Raw genomic sequence first — 18852 nt, 5'->3', positions numbered from 1 at the left:
GTGCTACGAAGACGATGGGGATGGAGATGTCCCTGCTGGAAACAGGCATTTCTCCATGGGATCCTGAGCTGAGACACCCAAAGGAGTCAGGTTGCTGGTGGAGGGGCCCGTCAATGGACACCACAGATTGGTGGCTGGGCTGGGGGCTCCTGGTGGCCCCAGGACCCTGCTTGGCCTGGGCTGCTTGTCGAAGCTCCTCTGAAACCTGCCTGGAAATGCCATTGCCACCTTCCTCTAGCAAAGAGCTGGTGGGTTGCAGGTATCCCTGGGAAGGGACAAATCCTGCCAAAAGTGGGGAAAATCCTCTGAACAACCCCACAAAAGGTAACAGCAGCCAGTTGCGACCCTGGATAGGCTCTGAGTTAGGATGGGGAGACGTTCTTGCTCCCGGGCCATGCACCAGCGATGCTCACACCTGTTCCTTTGAAGAAGAGGAGCCATGACTGTGGATATTCTTAGATGAACATCTTTGAGCTTCTCACCCAGCCTGTGAAGTTGCTGGCCATTGCCTGCGAGGCAGTGACCAGTAATGTTGAGAGCTCCCCTTTGGCTTCAGCCCTGGGTAGAGCGTTTTCAACCTTAATCACCTCCAGCTGTTGGCTGAGACACATCCGGATCGACTGCTCCAGCAATTCACTCCTCTTTCATTTTCATTTGAAGCTTTCATCTCCCGGACTGATATTTTCCTTTCCCCTTCTTCACTGAGACCTGGAGGGCGGTTTGGTTATCCAAATCCTTGGAGCCTGTTGTAGTATTTTGGGGCAAGCAAACCCGCCTGCAGACTTCAACGCAAAGAGCTGGGTGGGAAACTCCATTAGTGGGACTTCTTCCCATCAAGAGCAAGGGAAATCACCGTCTAGCCTGTAGTCTTCTCTCCTCTCCTTCTGGCAAACGCTTGTGGGCTCATTTATTGCAGAGGGAAGAGCTTTCTCTAAGGGCTGCGTGGTCCCCGGAGCTGATGAAACTCTTCAGCTCTTGCTCTGCAGTGAGGAAGCAGTGATAGATGAGAGCTATTTCCCTGCAGTGGAGGTACATTAAAAATCATTTCCCTTTGTGCTTGTTGTGGATGCGGGAGTGCTGATACTCAGCAACCTTCGGATTCCCCCTGCTTGGTTTATGTCCTGCCTTTCCTCGACCTCCATGGATTAAGAAGGGCTTGAGCCAGCACCATTACTCGGTAGCTTAATTAGTGTCAGTGGACCAGGGGACATCACAGGGCAAGGTCTGAAGCTTGGCAGGAGGCATCTAACCAGCTTTTCCAAATATATGCAGTTCCTTGGGTGATGCTAATCTCCACCCAGGTTGGACTCAGCCCACATTTGACTACTCATGGAAGGAGTGTGATACCCTCTTCACGAATTGTTGTGCCTAGGGTGGACAGTGAGGGCTTTGACAGTATTTCTCTCCCATCATTGCTCCTTGGAGAGATGGGTTTTGCATCCTTTTGCTCCCTGAGGGCTGCAGATGTTGACTGTGGTCCTTGCAGGAAGCTCAGGAGACCCTTGGACCCTGTTTGGTTCAGACCACTGACAGCCCTGCGTGCTTCAGAGCAGGTTAGGGACTCACCTCCCTTGATTTTGTTGGTCTGGGGGTTGAAGACGTAAATACGTGTGAGATGGGAGCTCTGGGTGCTGACCTGGCCAATGGGTGAAAGTGTGTGGGCACTCAGAAAGTGGGTCCTTCTCTGCCTACCAGGGGGGCATGTGTCCATTCCCTGCCCTGGCATCACATCCTGTTGGGGTTGAGGAACACTTAAGAAGGACCAGGGGAGCCACTGAAAAGAGCTCTGGTGGCATTTTGGACTCAGTTGTCACTTGCTCGAAGGACATCAGCCAGGGAATAGAAGAGCTGTGGAAAGATTGTTGCCTCTGGCATGGGGCGTGGGTCTGGCATCCCTGGCCCCAAAAGAGGGACAAAGCTGGTATCCCAGAGATCAAGGCCTGGTGCACCCCTCTGATGCAAGGACCCGGTGTCCCTGGTCACCTCCAGGAGTTTCAGGTCTTCAGGCCAATCCTGAAGCCCTGCTATTGCCAAGATCATGGGGAATGTGTGATTCAGATACCCGGGGAAGGGAACGTAGTTTAGGGAAAGACATGATATCAAAGTAGATTATTTAAGCTGTCCTAAATCCCACTGTCTCCCAGAGGAGATGAGGTCTTTAACTTCTTCCAGTGCACCTCCAAAGTGAATTAAACTACATGAAGACTGTAGGTTGGGAAGGGATAAGGTCTATTTAGCTGCATCCTCCTTCGCAACCATCCCGTCCCTTCTGGTGGGGTGGTGGTCCCCTCTCCCTGAAGCTTTCCTGGGGTTGAGAAGAGAGTGTGTGTGCTGGGGGGAGAAGGTGTGAGCAGGTAGTTTTTATCTATTGTAGCTGCTTCAGGCTGTCCCCATGGGTTGTGCATGCTCTGAATGGTTGGAAATGGAGTGTTCAGCCCTTCCTGGCTGGTGGCTACAATGAGATGACTTGGGGATGCTGGGAAAGGGCCGACCCACATGCCAGGAGGTCCTGTAGGACCCTGATAGGCTCTTCAGTGTCCGCAGCTACAGCTGCAGCCTTGCACAAGAGGTTGACAAGGGCGGTTACCTACCTCCACCATGGGTCTGCATTCACACACTTGGGGTTGAACCTCACCCCACTTGACTGAACGGGGTGGCAGTGGATCTCACAGGTCTCAGGGGACCAGGGTACAAGAACAGACTAAAGCCAGGGAGGGACTTAATGCTTAACAAACTGCTTCTCTGGGCAGCCAGACTCAAGACAGATCATCCCCGTGGTTGCAAAGGTAAAAGGCAATCAAAACAAGCTGAAGACACCCTACATTTGAAGGAATGGTGTATACACATGCGTCCTCCTCAAAAGTCTATTCTGTTGCCAGAATGACCCAAGTAAATGCGAGTCTTTATTTTTTTCCTTGCAGATGACAACAACTATCTGAAAGAGAAGCTGGAGCATGGAGGTGAATGCATTTCCCATCATTCAGCAGGTCGCTGCTGGAGCCAGGCGGTGAAACCCATCTCCCGAGTAGATACTAGGGTGTATTTATACGTTTTATTTAGCCATTAAATGTTTTACTGTTGGGAAGAGTTGGTGCAGGACGATGTCCTTGCAGGAGGCAAACCCGCATGCCAGACATGGAGTCTTCACGGTGATTTTATTAGGAGAAAGCAGCGCCTAAGAAAGAAAGATGAAAGAAGTCAAGCTGCCTGGTTCATCCCTATCAGTCTGCTTTAAAAGCAAACCAGACTGTTTTAGCTTTCACTGGCTACCGTGGCTTGCAGATCCCTGGTTCAGTCTTTGCTTTCACAGGAGACTGGAGAGGAGATTTTGCTGCAAAACTGAAAATGTCACGGTATGAAAATAACCCCAGCTGACCCTGGGGAAGGAGGGAGCTGTGCTACAAAGAGCCTGGAGTACCCGTGGGAGCTGGATGGTGGCAGAGGGGACTCAAACTCCCAAAAGTTTTGCTGAAAATTGCCAAACTTATGAAAAATTCAGGCTTTGTCACGAGCATCCTCACACGTCTCCTTTGTGCGTCCATCTCTTCGGGAGCAGGACACCTTCCCACCTCTCGCAGCCTCTTTTGCTCTCGCCCAGCTCAATTTTCTTCTGTGAATCATTGTTTAAAGCTCAAATGTGGGCAGCTGAAGAGGATCTTATTAAAGTTTCATCACTACAACCATTCCACTACTGGGAAAAATAAGACACAGTGACTTGTGCCTTGAAAGCAAAAAGCATGCCCCAATTACCAGCACAGAAGTTTTGTCTGGCCCAAGAAGGCAAAGCAATGCGATGTGAGGTCCAGAACTGCACAGACATGGGTGCACTGTAGGTCCACGGAGGGGCAGAAGGGAGTTTTCTGGTTTGCTTTGTCCCTTCTTTAATAATCTCTAAGACTCAGTTTGCATTTTCAAGGCTGCAGAGGGAGGAGGCTCTCTCTGTGATATGAGATTGCCCATCTCTCTGTAACCCTACAGCCAATGGCCCTTCCTCTCCCATGAGGCTGATTTTTGGTGGGTTTCTCTTCCCCATAACCCCATTTCAGGTGTGATTTTTCACTCCTGCCAACAGCTCAGCAGCAGCAAGTCCCTGTGTGTCTCTCCAAGGTAGCCATACAGCAGGCACTGAGGGCCTGGAAATCCCTGTCACTTTTTGCTGGGACCTCAGCAGAGGGAAGAGAAGGGCTAGGGACATGGAGCTGAATTATTGTTTTACCTTTCTTGCCCTTTTTTTCACCTTCTTGGGCCCCGAGTCTCTTGCTGCTGCTGCAGGGTCCCAGGGGATTTACAGCTTTGGTCACATGCAAAGGCTGTAAGGAACCCACCCCACCCTCAGGGTTTCATGTTCCTGGCAATTAATCAGCTCTGCTTTGAGCTTCTGGTGCAAATGTAATATCAGAAAGCCTCTTTGAGAGAAAATGGGCTGGGGCTATTGTACAGATTGCTACATACGCTTCTCCAAGAATCACTTGGGCCAAACCCAAAGACAAAATTCACCCCTGACAGCCTTCAGGCATGGAATAAAACTTGGTTCTTGATGCTTTCCCTCCAAAGAAATTAAAAAGCAATGGTGAAGAACAAATAATATTAAGTACTCCAAATTGTCTTGCCCAAGTATTTGCTTCAATGTTTTTATCTGCTGTCTCTCTGTTGCACCTCCTACCCCTTCTTCAAGGAGGTGTTTGCACCTACCTGTACACGTGCTATGTGCCTGCCGTTACATGGGCGTCATATCTCCGGTTGGAAGGAAACATCTAAAATCAAGAAAAAAAATGTAAAAGCAGCAGCAGGGTCTTGGATCCTTGTGCAGGAGCAGCACTGGCCTCAGGGTGTTTATCCTGACAGTGAATCGACACATAAAATCTATTTATACCCCACAGAGTGAAGTATAAAAAAGAGCTGCTTCTCCTTTTTCCTGCCTTATGAACAGGGATCGCTCCCACTGGTGAGGCTGCAGCAGCTGGACAAGGTGGGTGGGAGAGACATTGGTCAAGAAATGCGACGGTTTCTCCCCTAAGGGTGGGTTATATTGCTCCTCCAGCATTGCTTTGCCACTGGGATGGTGGCCGTGGGTTGGCCCCTCGGCTCCACGATCAATGGGGAGGTGGTTTCAGGGTGGGACACACCTGGGGGCCGCAGGGCTCACCGGGGGGACTCAGGGTGCTGCGCTGAGGGATACCCAAGGCAGGGGATGGGTGAGGAGCTGTCCAGAGGGAGCCTGGGGGATAAAATGGGATTTACTAGGGTGGTTTGGGGTGCAAAACAGGGCAGAATGGACAGCCTGAGGCAGCTCCTGCAGGAGCAGAGGCTCCCAGATCGGGAGAATTTCTCCTTGACTTTCTTGCCAATCCACACAGCAACAATGTCAGGGGAAAATCCATCCTCATTTTTGTTCCTGCTTGTCCCAGCTCAGACTAGCAGAGCTGCCTTCGTGACACAGAAGGTTTTTCAGGCTTTTTCAACATTTTTTCCCTCCTTCTCAAGAGTGCTGTGGCTGTTGGGTTGCAATTCCACCGTTGCAGTGGGCAGGGAATAGTGTTCTCCAGCAGCCTCCCAGCAACGCTGGCGAGAAGCTGTATATACCCACACCGTGATGTAGTGATTACTATTGCTCTGAAAAGCTACAGATATCACCCAAAAGGGTATGTGCTGCGGGTGGCACGCAAGCTTCCATCAACTCCCACAGAGCCCAAGCCAGAGGATGTGGTGGAGGCTTTTGCAAGACGGACTTGGTGGCGCTCAGGTCCAGCCCTGCATTAACTCATGGCCATTTGCCTCGACAGCATCTCCAGAGCCTAAATTACTCCTGCTCTAAAAATACTGTGTAATTAATTAACCTAGCTGAGCACAATTCAGGCTAGTGACGTGACGATGAACTTTTCTGTTCCTTTTGACTCTGGCAGGAGAGAAGACAGGGGCTGTTGTTTGATCCCCCCCAAACAGCCTGTCTGCTCCAATCTGCTGGGCACAGCCAGAGGACGCTGGATGATGCTCAGGGCCCGGCTGCCGGTGCTGGTGGTCATTTCAGGGACAGTACTATTATCAAATTACTAAATTACGCTGGCCCAGCCTCTTCATCTCTCGTGATCCATTTTCTTTTGTAAGGGTTGCTAAGGAACTGCCTGTGGACATCGGATGCCGCAGTGAGGCAAGTTTCTCCTCTCTGCGCCTCCTTGCAAGACTTTGCTGGCTGGATGCACGAGAAACCCCTTCCTGCAAAGAGTCTGAGTGTGTTCAAGCTGTAGAGGTGCAGGTATATCCGTAGATACAGATCCATAAGCTCAGCTCTGGAGCTGTATGAGAAGAGTGATGGGATCACTCGTGCTCCAAAACCACCCTTTGAAAATTCCGCGAGGGTTTGTGAAGCTGTTTTTATGTGCGTTAAAGCCCCAGCTTTTCATATGCCCGGGGCTGGTTACTCGTAACAATGTTCTTTGCTTTCTAAGGCCTTTTGCCAGCGTGTGTTCAGGAATCTTCTGGCTTCTCCCTGTTTGGAGCAGTCCCAACTCCCTGCGCCTGGAAAGCAGCTGGCTCACCAGCAAATAGTTCGGCCCTAAAAGTCTCCCCTACCCTGCAATCAAATAATTTCAAGAAACTCAATTAGAGTGACATGACATTTCCAAGGAAACACCGAGGATGCATTCCGGTAATATTTTGGCCCTGTCAAAGTGGTTCAGATGGCAAATCAATAGTAAACATTTAAGGCTAGATGTATTAAAAAAAAATCAAGTTATCAATTTCCCATTATACCTAAGCTCCCAGAGCACTGATGGGAAATTCAAGCTGCATTTAATATACCTAGAAGAGAACTGAACAGCTTGATCTTATATACTTGCCCACGATATTGGTTTTCACTTCTCAAGTCTTCCCGTTGCTTTGCAAATCTGAATTAAGTCACCTGGCTCCCTGGTGAGCTGCTGCTTTGGCCTATGCCATGAACATGGTTTACGGTGAAGGGTCTTGAGCCAAATCACCTCTCCCGAGAGACTCCTCCCCTATCCTTTGCCTACACCTTGCCCATGAAACCAGGTGGCCAAATCTGTCCCCCAAACTTGGCTTTGGGATATGTGCACTCCTCACCAAGCCTGGAGTCAAAAGCTGCCAAGAAATTCTGCACGTAGGGAGGTGAAGTCCTATTTTAAACGATGGCACTGGTTGGGAAAGGAAAAATGAAGATGTCCCATTTATTTGGTGTCTGGGAATAACGGGGCAGAAAGAGAAATTCCTTATGTTCTCAGGCAGGTCTCTGGTCCCAGGTCTCCCACATCCATTTGCTCACCTACTGATGCCTCCAGACCCAAACTGTGCTGCTGATTCACAGCTATAAAACCAATCTTCATGCAATTACTACTGCTTATTGTCTCCTCAGACTTGATGTCAGCTTAACGTGCCTGCTAAAGGATTCACCAGCTCACAGCGATGGACTCTCCTCTCCTCTAATGCGCTGGTTGACAGCTGGAGTGGGTCAGTAAAATGCGGGGCTGGGCTCTCTCTGGGGGAGCAACCACAAGATGGAGGAGGCTTTGTCCTCTTGGTTTTGGTAAGTCATGACCACCTTGAGTTATTAATGGCAATGGTCCTCGGGAGGGGATGCTGTTACACTCTGAATTGGAGAAAAGCTCCTGGAAGCATTTCCATTGTCCCATTTGGAACCCAAGGTTGCAGCACACAGGGAAGGCAGAGACAGGGCTCGAGGGCAGATGCCCAAGAGATCTCCTGGGCGGGTTTGGGGAGCTGAAGGAGGCAGGGGAGGGCACTGCAATGCCAGCCCAGCTGTGGCATAGGGACAGGCCACCCGGTGACCCTGAGCCATGTGCTGGGGACCTCAGGTGATTTGCACGCCGAATCCACACAAGTGGCAGGTCTGTAGGGCGGAGATATGCCCCATGCATCACCGTGTCACCAGAGATCCTTGGTAGGATGAGACGGTAATGAGTAGTCTGGCATTTTCTCTGATGGCCAACCTGAACCCTTTCTTCCTAAATCCTCCTCCTTGGGAAAAACTTCCCAACCTTACTGGGCCAAATGCCACAGCCCTGGGGAGGGATGGCCAAATGCTGGACCCTGGTAACACACAGTCTTGGACATCGCAAGGGGAGGCAAGGACAGGATCAGAATAAAGTTGGTCCAAAGTTACTGCAGCCCCATAAATATATAAATATATATTGACCCTCTGGGTCAGGTGGAGGTGGCCACTTGAATATGACAACCCCATATTTCTGATGGAGGCCACCGGTGTCTTCGCTGGAGGGACGCTGGCAGAGTGAGCACCACACCAGAGAGAAGGGAGATGCTAGGAGACGTTTCTTTTTTTTTTATAAATAAATATTATCAATGAGCTTTTTCTTTATTAATTAAATAGTGAGAACCACGACACTGTTAAAGTGTTAATTGGGCTATCGGTCATTTCTTAGCACTGTGTTTACAGTGTGTCCCCCTTTTGCCCATACGGATACTTCTGCTCCAGTCCAGCCATGGGCTGCTTTGCATCAGGAAGGATCATTTTGGGCACAGGGGTTGGCAAGCAGAGATTTCCCACATCAAATCAACCTGAGCAAACCTTTCTGGAAGTGCATCCCCAGCCCTTCACATGGCTACGTGTCTTTCCTCCCCTTTTTTAAAGCTCTGAAATGCTGTTTGCTCTGCACAGCTGTGGGAGTTCAATGACTTGTGCCCCTTGGCAAGGTCCCACCTAAATAAGGATTTTCATACCAGGGTGGCAAATGAACTTGTGGGTTGTGCGTTTCGTTAAGGTCTCTGTTTTCTTGCGCACAGTGATTACTTTTGTCAGCGCAATTTAGGAATGAAGGTTTTTTTTTCTGATGGTTGCAAATGCTTTGCTCCCCTGGATGGTTTCAACTCTCCTGGGCTGGTGCAGGAGCTGCAGTTCAAGTCGCTCCATGTCTCCTGGACTTCTGAAGGCCAGAGGCTGCAGCACCTGCATCGCCGGGGACCCTGTGAGCTCCCCAGCCCGCCCGGGGCCCTGCACACATCGGCATCCTGCAACCTTCCCTGCAAGGCGCACCCCAGCCCTGTGACGCCAGGGAAATGTGAAAATATGGGGTGTTTCTCAGAAAAACACCCATTTCTCGACGCTGTGTCCTCACTTGGAAACGCATAAATCTTTTGTGTGACGCTGTGCCTGCTGTTTTTGCTCAGTGAGGAACATTTTGTTTCTTTTCCAAGGGAATATTTTTCTTGCCATGATACAATACCTGAATGTTTTTTCTTGCCGAAGTACATTTCGATACAGAACATCATTTCAAGAAGAGAGGCTGGAAATGTCAGCCTGAAAATGGCACTTGTATCATTGCCAACATTATGAAATATATATATATATATATATATATATAAAATTTTTTTTTAAGCTAAAAAGATTTTGGCAAAATCTCTGCTTATCCTTCCTCAGCTCCTGGGACATTGTGGGTAAGGGGAATCCTTCTTCTACCCATGATACCAGTAGCGACGAGAGAACCCTGAAACCAGGGAAATCTGAGCTCAACCTTACCAAATTGTGCAGAAAACTTAATAAAACCCCCTGATTTCTCAGCCAACTCCCCAGCAATGAATTGGAGGAAGAAAGGCATTTCCCAGTGCATCCTTGAAGATGCAATGTACATTCTTTAACGAAAATATTTTTTATCTATATGGGGCAGAAGCGTGAATGTTTATACAAATCCTGGGCGTGTCTATCGGGGGCTTGTTATGGTGAGAGGGATTTCACTCGCACCCATGGATGCTCACATTGCCAGGGCATGGCAGGGCTCCCCAGGCAAAGGACTGGGAGCCCAAAATGCCAGCACCAAAATGTTGGGGAGAGATCCCTGCCAAGCCAGTAGCATGGGCAGCAATGACGCGGCCAACTGACCCACACCACAGCTGAGAGGTGTCACTTTTAGACACCATGTTTCCTACCTGGTTGCAACATGACAGCAATTTTCCTCACTCATGTAGAAGGCAGGGCCTGTTGCTTCTGCTGTTTCTTTGGCAAATATTTCAGAAGTCAGGAGAGATGTTCATGCCATCGAAGCTGCTGTGACCCTTCCCAGGAGCTGCCATGCTGTCCCATGACGTGCGCTCAGAGGAGTTGCTATCAGCTAGGACCCATCTCAGCTGGGTCCATGTGGCCACCAGCTTGTTGGCTTTCCACATCTCTCTTGGCAGCAGCTCGAAACACCTTGAGGACCTGGGGGTGGCGTTTTGCAGAGAGAAGCCTGGTTTTGAAACCTGTTTTCTTCTCACCATACAGGCTGGGATGGCTCCTCTTAACCTGCCCAGGGAATGGCCGAGTGAAGTAGAAGGGGGGACTGGCTAAAGGCCACAGGGAGTTTAGGGTCACGCTGAAAGGCCATGGGATGGGGCTCAACCTGCCCATCCAGTCTGACATGGGGAAATTCCCACCTTTCTTTCTGCCTTTCTCAAAGGCTTACTGCTTCCGGGTGAATTACGAACTACAATTATATACAACAACATTAACACACTTTTATTTTACAAAAATAAACTCAGGGGTATGTGTCACCTGGTTTTGCACAGTAGTCCTATGGGGTAGTCGTGAGCCTCTGGACATCTCTGCTTTCCTGAGCAATCAGATGTTTCCTTTTCCTCATACCACTTTATTTCCTGCTCATAATTACAGTTTTCCAACATCTTTTTTCAAGCATCCCTTGCCTCTTCACGTTAAATAGTTTGTCTTGCTTGGCCAGTCTCCGAGGTGTCCTGGAGACACTTCTCACAGCTTCATTTCTCTTTGATTTAAACAAGGCAACTGCAGCTGATCACCTCCCTCGGACTGGTTTTCAAAAGCAAGGAAAGAGAAACAAAGCAGATATTGGAGATTGGATGCAGCTTGGGCTTCTTCTTGGACCTCGCATGCTCACAGAGGCTTGGGAGGTCACTGGCACCATGGGATTGTCTATGCCAGGTCATGTCACAACACATCAGACATCCATAAAGCAAATGTCCCAGTCTGGGCCAGCTCCTGGCACCATTTAGGGTCAGACAGGAGAAATGGGCACACAAATGGACCTGGCTTGGTTTTGGATGACTCCCACTCCCCAGTGGTTGCTTCTTCCCATTAAGGGAGTGTAGACACAGTGCTGGAGGGATCTACAGCTGCTTTGTGAAGCCTACACTATCTCTTAATGCTGATGCCCTGGTGTAAAGTGTTGGCTGGGAAGAAGTTCACTTATTACCTGGTGCTGCTGGGACTGGATTTAAATCACTGGGAGTGGCTTTCCCTCATGCAGTACATTGCAAAGAAACAGGCCACCAAGTGTGGTCACTGACCAGGCTAAATGGGCCAGCTGATCTGCCTTGATATTCATGGTCGACAAACAAAGATGGGCTCCCCACGGAGCCCAAGGAGTGATGCTAATCCTTGCAACAAGGGGCAAGAGAGAAGGGCACCCATTTTGGGCTGGCTCAATGGGGCAGCAAATGCCTCCATCCTGGACAGGCAATGCCTACTCCTTCTCCCAAGAGAGCACTTCAGCTCTCCAGGATGTTGCTGCCTGTCCTAAACCAGACTTTGAGCACTGAATATTTGCACTGTCTTCTCCCTTGCAGAACAGGAAGATCGGGCTGTGCAAAATCTGTTGCATAGCAGAAAGATTCAAGTGGATGATAACAGCCTGCGCGATGGTTTTGATTTTATGCATAACAGGTGCCTGTCTAAAAACCACCCAACAGAATACAGACCACCTGAAAATTCTGAAATGAACCTGAAATTATAAACCTCTGCCTTTCTCTTTTTTAACATGCCTTCAAAACCAGAAAAGATAAACCTCACCAGAGTGTTTTTTAGTGCATTGTGGAGAATTAATGCATTTCTCCTGATGCCCAGAGGGGTTGTCCCCACGCAGAGGAAAGGCTGAGAGGAGCATCTTTCTAGGAAGGCTTGTTTCAGCCACAGCTTGTGCACTGCTTGGCAGCAGTAGTGTTACTTTCAGCAGATGAGTACTTTCAGTCTCATCAGGAGCCTATTTCCCCTGTGGTGAGCTACCACATGCCTGGAGATGAGGAAAAACTACACAGATTGACACCACGACTTCAGATCTGGCAATGGGAGCCCAGCTGGGCTTCCAGGAGTGAGTTTTTCCCATTGAACCCTGGGTGAGGTATGACCCTAGTGTAGGGGCGTTTGGGACTGCTCATGAACTGGTCTAGATTAGGGCAGCTCCACCAGCTTCAGGCTCTGCCTGGAGTCTTTGGTGGCTGGAGAAGCCAGAGAGATGCTTGGATGGAGCAGTCCAGGGTTCAGAGGGCCCCCAAAATCCTGCCAACCTCAGCCCTCAAAGGTGCAAGATGACTGAACTCGAGGAGTGCAAACTATCAGGACGCAGTGCTGGTGCTCAGGTGGATCCTCCTCGTCACCCACAGGTCCACCCATATCCCATCAGTGGATGTGTCCCAAGAGAGGAGACGTCCAGGAGCTCCTAGGAAGGGCTGGGGGTGACCAAAGTGAGCTGGGGGTGGGAGGGGGACGAGACCTTGCAAACCAGAGGCACTCCTCCAAGTCCTCTCTTGGTCCTGGTGGGGCACCATGAGGCAATGGAGCAGATCATGGATAGGTTTTCCTGCTTTGACCTCACTCCTGGTTGGAGGAAGAGGAGGGTCGGAGGGTTCAGGGGCTGCCTTACCTGCTGAGGTTTTGCACCGCCGCTCGCATTTCCACTTGGTTTCGAAGCGGTTGCTGTTCCCTCGGCATCCCCCGAAGACGAAGGGCCGGCAGGCGTTGGCCTCCGCATGGTAATACCAGAGCAGGGCATAGTGCCGGCAGGAGCCCTCGTCCATTGGCTGCAGGCAAGGGGCTGCAGGGAAACACCCCCCCCACCACCCCCCCAAATCGTGTGTTGGACCCAGGTGGGAAAAGTCCACACTCTGCCACCCCAATTCTCCCCTGGGCAAGTGTGTGGGGCTGGTCCAGGGACTCCCACTGCCCCCCAGTCAGCACCTTACCCCAAAGCAAGGGGGTTGACAGAGCAAAGGGGGCAGCAAGGACCAAGGTGGGGCATGTGGCAGTGGATTTCCATAGTGGGATGAGCACGAGGTTCCTTGTTTCTCCATGGCCCTGTTCACCCCTGTGGTGCCCATCACGGTGGTCTCTGACCTTTGCAAGGGTTCTGGGGGGTGTGTGTCTTTGCAGGGGTGGTTGTATTTGGGGTGTTGCCTGAGGGATTCTCACTGGTGGGGCTGAACCACACTGGATCAGGTGAAAACACCCTCCAGTTTATTCACCACCAGCTCAACTCCCTGGGGCAAAAGCAGCTGCTTTAAGCCAAGTCCAAAACTACTGTTTTGAGCCAAAGTTTGCTGGCAAGTGTAACTCTTTCAGCGCCACATCCCCTTGATCTCAATGCCAAAAAGCACTTCCCACCCAGGAAGTGACTTCCCTAAATGTCACTTAATTCAGTGCATTTCACCTGGTAATTGACTGTGGACTTCTCGGCGCTTGTGCTGAGAGGGACCCGTTATCTGCCGTGCCCGGGGAGCTGCTGGGGAAGCAAATGGAAATCACACGTAACGAGGGCATGCAAGCAAATTAGCCACCATTTAAATATAGATCATTGGAGCCTTACATGGCTTTCCGCCAGCTAACAAGTTCTCTTAATAAATGTCACAGAGAGGGGAGGGAGAAACTGGCGGCAATAAAATTCTTAATGGTGTTAAACAACTCAGTTGGAAAGGTTGGGTGTTAGTCAGAGAAAAATGGAAGTATTTGTGGTTGTTTGCAGGAGATAAATGTCAGGCCGGAGTTTTGTAAATCTGTGAGCGTTGAAGAGCCAGGAGCGATTGTAATCTGGCAGTAATAACCCTCCGATTGCAGAATCCTGTTAACATTTAGAGCGCCTATCTGCACTCATCACTTAGCAGAGCGATTTATGAGCCCTCCTGCCTCAGACCTGGGCTTTAATGGGATTGTTGGCTGGAGACGGCTGCAGCTGTGATTCAATAACATGTGGTACGCCCCATCGATCTGAAACTGCCCCGATCCCAAATGTTGCCTTAATATAAAGTGAGTTTAAACCCAGATGGATGATGTCTTCGACGTACAACACAGACATCAGGAGAGTGCTTGGGGGTGGGCAGAAGGAAGGCACTGATGGTTGGGGCCTGGTGCTAGGCTTAGCTGGATTTGGGGGATTTGTATGGTCCTTAGCAGATTACACGGGGTAAAAATGGAGATCATGGTCAATAGGGTTGACTTAAAACTCTTCCCAAAGCTCTGGGAAAGGGCTGTCATGGATAATAAAGGTCAACACATATAAACTGTAGGTCAACAGCTTGTATAGGCTGGTTTGGAGTGTAAAAGTATGGAACATCAAGGTGTCTTGCTCATTATGGAAGTGCAGTGTAATTATTTTTAAAAAATTATTTATAGAGTAGAAGGATTGGTTGGCCAACCCATGTGCTGGGTCAACTGGTGAGTTGACTGGTCAGCTTTTGTGCTGACTGGCTACTCAGCAGCTGCAGACAGCTTTGCCCCATACATGCTGGGGGAGCAGAGTTTGTGCAGGACTGTTTTAGGGGCATGGGATGTTGCATTTTAGATGGCTCCCTTCTGCTGAGATGCATCTGGCTCTGTGAGTCCCTTTTTCTCTGAGATGAAGAACTGATGCCGTCCCCCTGCCTGTGTCAACGGCAGCTCCATCCATGCTACTCAACTCTCCTCCTCCTGGTGACAAAATGTGAGCAGCCACATCTTAATTTCTGACTTGCTGAATTGCAAGAAATGAGTCTCTGAACTCTCTCTGCTTTTGAGTCCTGCCCTGTCCTGCAGTGTGTTTGGACTTGGAGCATGAAGTGCAGAAAGTCCTCCACAAGCAAGCCCATAATCCCACCCCCCCAGCCCTTCTGCATCATGTTTTCACTTTCTGTCTCCTATAAATCAGGATTCAAAGCCAAGCCCTGATGAGGAGGTCAGAGGGTCCATGGGTGGCTGTGGCATGGATTTGAAGATGTGATGGAGCTGGAAGGAGGGCAGCTCATATGGATCCTTCTGGGTGAAGGTCATTTTCAGGTTGCTACCAGGAAACTCCTGAAGCTGGTCATGTCAAAGGCTGCTTGTTGCCTCCATCAGCATCTCAAGGGATGAGCAGGCCCATGGAGCCTGGAAAAGCCACCCATGAGCCAGTACTCCATGGGGACAGGAGAAGGATATGTGACTGGTAGCTCTTCTGTGCCAAGGGGACTGTATTGCTCATCAGGTCTGCATGAAGCTGAGCCAAGCATTCCTCCTCACTAGAGTGGTTCATGGTCAGAAGAAAGGGTAGATGATCTGAAATGCAGCTAAAACTGCCCCATCCTGTCCTCTCCCCGGAAAGATGGCCATTCTCAGCCAGGAATTAATGAATCTCCCTGTATCCATTGGGCTCATCTCCTGGATGGCTTTTCCACCAGGACACAGTGTCTCAAAGCATCCCAAGGTGGTCTGGGAGCCTCCTGGGGAACCCCCCCATTGGCTGTGCCTACAGAGTGGCCCATGAACCTCCCTCCAGCCCCTGGGGAAGCAGCAGGCCATAGTTCACCTCCCTATGGCTGATCAGCCTTCATCCCCAAAAACAATGGTTGCACCACGGCTGCCTAGCACTGCTCAAGATCCTACTGTGAGCTTGATAACACCTAAAAGCATGGTCAGTCTTGGATGATGCTTTTGCCCGGTTCACTTGCCTGGTGTAGAGGTAGATGCAGTGCGAGGAGTTGTCAAAAACTCACTGGTGTTCATGTACAGGCAGGTTTGTATTGCGTGTGTTTACAGGGCAGGACCTTGGCCCTTCTCTCTTCCCCTCTCTCTTGGGCAACACAAAGGGACAGAAATAGATCCGTTTTTTTCCCCATTAGCTGTAATCAGTAGTTTCAACCATTAAAGGGTTTATGAGGCCCCGGGCAGAAATAGTCTGTAATAGCTCGAGTGTTTGGTCTCAGAGATGCAATTTCTGGCTAGTAGGAAGTTTTACTAGAAGTTTCAAAGGACATGATGGGGAGAGGGGGACAAAATTAGCCTGAAAAATGCTTCCTCCTTCTAGCCATTCAAAATGCATCCTTTTGAAGGTGGTGATCATCACAGAGGCCACAAATATTTGCCTTTTTCCTCACCCACCACCCCTTCCAGGGGCATCAGCTCGCCTTGTCTCTGAGCCACAGGCCAGCCCTTTTCAGCACAGGGGCATCACAGCATGGGAGCCCTCTTTGGAAATCCCATCACTGCCTTATTTCTGCCCCATCCCAGGGAAGAGGGTTCAGCACTGGGTTCACGGAGTGGCTGCCAAGGTTGGAAAGATGGAAAGCATGCAGCCACGCAGCTGCACTCACCTGCAATAAGTGAAAGTGTCTCCATGAAGGGTTTCACCGAAGTCACCAATGTGGTCACGCTCTGAGTTTTGTTAAGCATTTCTTCCTGGCTTTCACCATCCCTTCTGGTGTATTCCTGAGGCTGAAAATACCCTTGGAGCTGCCTGTTGTTTTCAGCTGCCTCCAGACCTATGAATTTAATCAGCGGGTCAGTGAGGATGAGAGCTGGTGCCACAGTTTGAAAGCCACCATGCTTCGATAAACGGTTGGAGCTCAACAAAATTCCTGCCACTGCACAACACAGCATGGGAGATAAGTCACAACACAATGTTTCAAGGGCCAAAGTGTACAGACCACTGGGGTACACGGTCAAGGTAGGAAACCTATTTCCAAATCGCATACACTCTAGAGAAGGGCAAGCAATTAAGGAGAGATTGTCCTGTCTACTGTCTCTTCAAGGGAGGGAGCAGGGGATACGCTAAGCTTATTCAGAGTAAAAGTTGTTTTTGAGGAAGCGGTTCCCAAGAAGTGTGCTTGGCTTCCTTGGGACCTCCATGACTGCATGGACATGTTCCCAGTGTCCATTGGGATGGAGCTGTAATCAAAACTATTCAGATAATTAAATGCTGCTGGATGTGCTGGGCTTCCTTGGGACCTCCATGACTGGATGGACATGTTCCCAGTGACCATTGGGATGGAGCTGTAATCAAAACTATTCAGATAATTAAATGCTGCTGGATCAGCATCTCCATGAGATGGGTCCCCTGAAGTGCTGAGCACTGCCCGTCTTCTCAGGTAAGGCTTGTTTACTACAAGGCTGGGAATCCACAAAAAGAGTTAACTAAGTTATGCATGGCCAGCTGTATGTCTGGATGTGTGTGAGGCTGCGGCTTCATCATCCTCCATACATTAGCAGAGCAGATATTTTAGGAATTCTAGTTTTATGGTGGATGTGCAGAGTTTGCAGGTAGAAGACAGCAGATCTAGCGGAGCCTGGCTGCGCAAAATCAACCCAGAAACCTCTTTTGAAGCAATGTGGACCAGTAGACTGATTCCATCCCAGGTTAATGCTCTGTGGTGTGTCCACCGTAGTTTTGATCTGGCTTTGCTCTCCTTTGCTAACTTACTTTTTATCTAAATGATGCTCTGAGCATGAAGAGTGGAGAGGACAACATGCTCCTGGGTGAAGGACTGACCAGCCAGATAACAGGCAGGGCCCTTGGGTGACACCTGAGTCATGAAGGCAAAACACTTCAGTGAGGGTTTTCCTTGGCAGGAACACGGAGGCTGCTGCGTCCAAGAGCATTCACGGTGCAGGATTCATTTGCTCTGATTTATTTACATTACAGAAGCAAATGGAGGCTGGGACAAGGGCTGGGGCTGGGTACCAGGTATGGGACCACGGATAGACATCAGGGAGAGATGGTCTCTACTCTGATAGATCTGCTCTCTAAACACAGAGCAGGAGGGGAAACAGAGCTCAGAAAGGACTTCTCATGTCTGGTGTAATTGGGAATATCCCACACCAATAGAGTTCTCAGCTACTCCAGGCACCTACGACAGAACTGGCTTCTTACATCCAGGGCAAGGATATTGCTTCTTGACCCAGCTCTCTATTTAGAAAGTCCTTGCTTTGTAAAACGCTCTGCTTTCGTACATTATGAAACAGTCTGTTATGAAAGCTAAAAAAAACCACCTCAAACCCCAAAATATAACAGTTATGAAGGAAAAATTAAAGCAAATTCATTCCTGGAGAACATGAGTTCACTGCAATTTAGAGCCAAATTGCTGCTCTGAAGTTCCTCCTTTGTCTATTCCTGTTTAAAACACTAAAACCAAGCTGTGGTGAGGGACACATTCCAAGTCTGATGATGGCCTTGAAATGTAGTAGGAAACATTCAGGTTAGATGAGATGTCCCAGGGCAAATGAGGCAACAAAGCTGGGTTGACAGATGCAACACAGACCTACGAGACACCTGTGCACACAGAGAGCATCCAGCAGGATAAGTCATCTGACTCATATACGGGCAGCTAAATCAACATCCAGGGATGAGGATCAGATCCAGAGTTGGAAACTTTCCTCTAGGTGCCTCTAGGTGACCTGAGTGTCTTCAAAACCTACTATGGCCAGCTGAGATCCAGAACTTGGTTCAGTATCTCCTGTGGAAAAACTAGACCCTGAATCACTTGGGAACATGTAGGCAAAGACATGGAGGAACCAAATCTTCCCTGAAGCACAGAGGAAGAGGATGAGCCCTTGACTGAACGTGAGGCTCTACCTTGGGGTTGCCAGATTGGCCCTTCAGACTCTGTGGACCGTATGGATTAGATCTTCACAATGATGATTATTATTATTAAATGATGAGTAGACAGCTGCACTGTAGGCACCTCACTGGAGCTCATAATGTTGACAGTTTGGGATGGTGGAGCAACAGGATCTTTTTCGTGGGCAGGGAAGGGCGTTCCCATCAGTGCAGCTTTTAAAACTGGGTGTCAGAAATAGCTTTGATCCTGTCTTGCAGCAGAGGGTGGAAACAGGAGACCTCTCGGTGTCCCTCGCAA

General features: G+C 49.6%; 1 protein-coding gene across 1 annotated transcript in view; it reads right to left on the bottom strand.

The window, feature by feature from the left end:
- Positions 1-2784: 2784 nt before the first annotated feature.
- LOC141959455 (uncharacterized) overlaps positions 2785-18852 on the bottom strand; it is a 154499-nt gene continuing 138431 nt past the window's right edge. Inside the window, exons 87-91 of the mRNA XM_074903545.1 lie at positions 16312-16479; positions 13422-13493; positions 12639-12809; positions 4693-4754; positions 2785-3175 (exon numbers count right to left, since the gene is read on the bottom strand). Of these exons, the coding sequence (XP_074759646.1) occupies positions 4729-4754; positions 12639-12809; positions 13422-13493; positions 16312-16479 (437 nt within the window). The 3' untranslated portion in view covers positions 2785-3175; positions 4693-4728. The remainder of the gene's footprint in view (positions 3176-4692; positions 4755-12638; positions 12810-13421; positions 13494-16311; positions 16480-18852) is intronic.

Source organism: Athene noctua, chromosome 3 (assembly GCF_965140245.1).
Source record: "Athene noctua chromosome 3, bAthNoc1.hap1.1, whole genome shotgun sequence".
Lineage (NCBI taxonomy): Eukaryota > Metazoa > Chordata > Aves > Strigiformes > Strigidae > Athene > Athene noctua.
The sequence above is the reverse complement of the archived record's forward strand: the minus strand, read 5'-3'. Positions and strand labels throughout refer to the sequence as shown.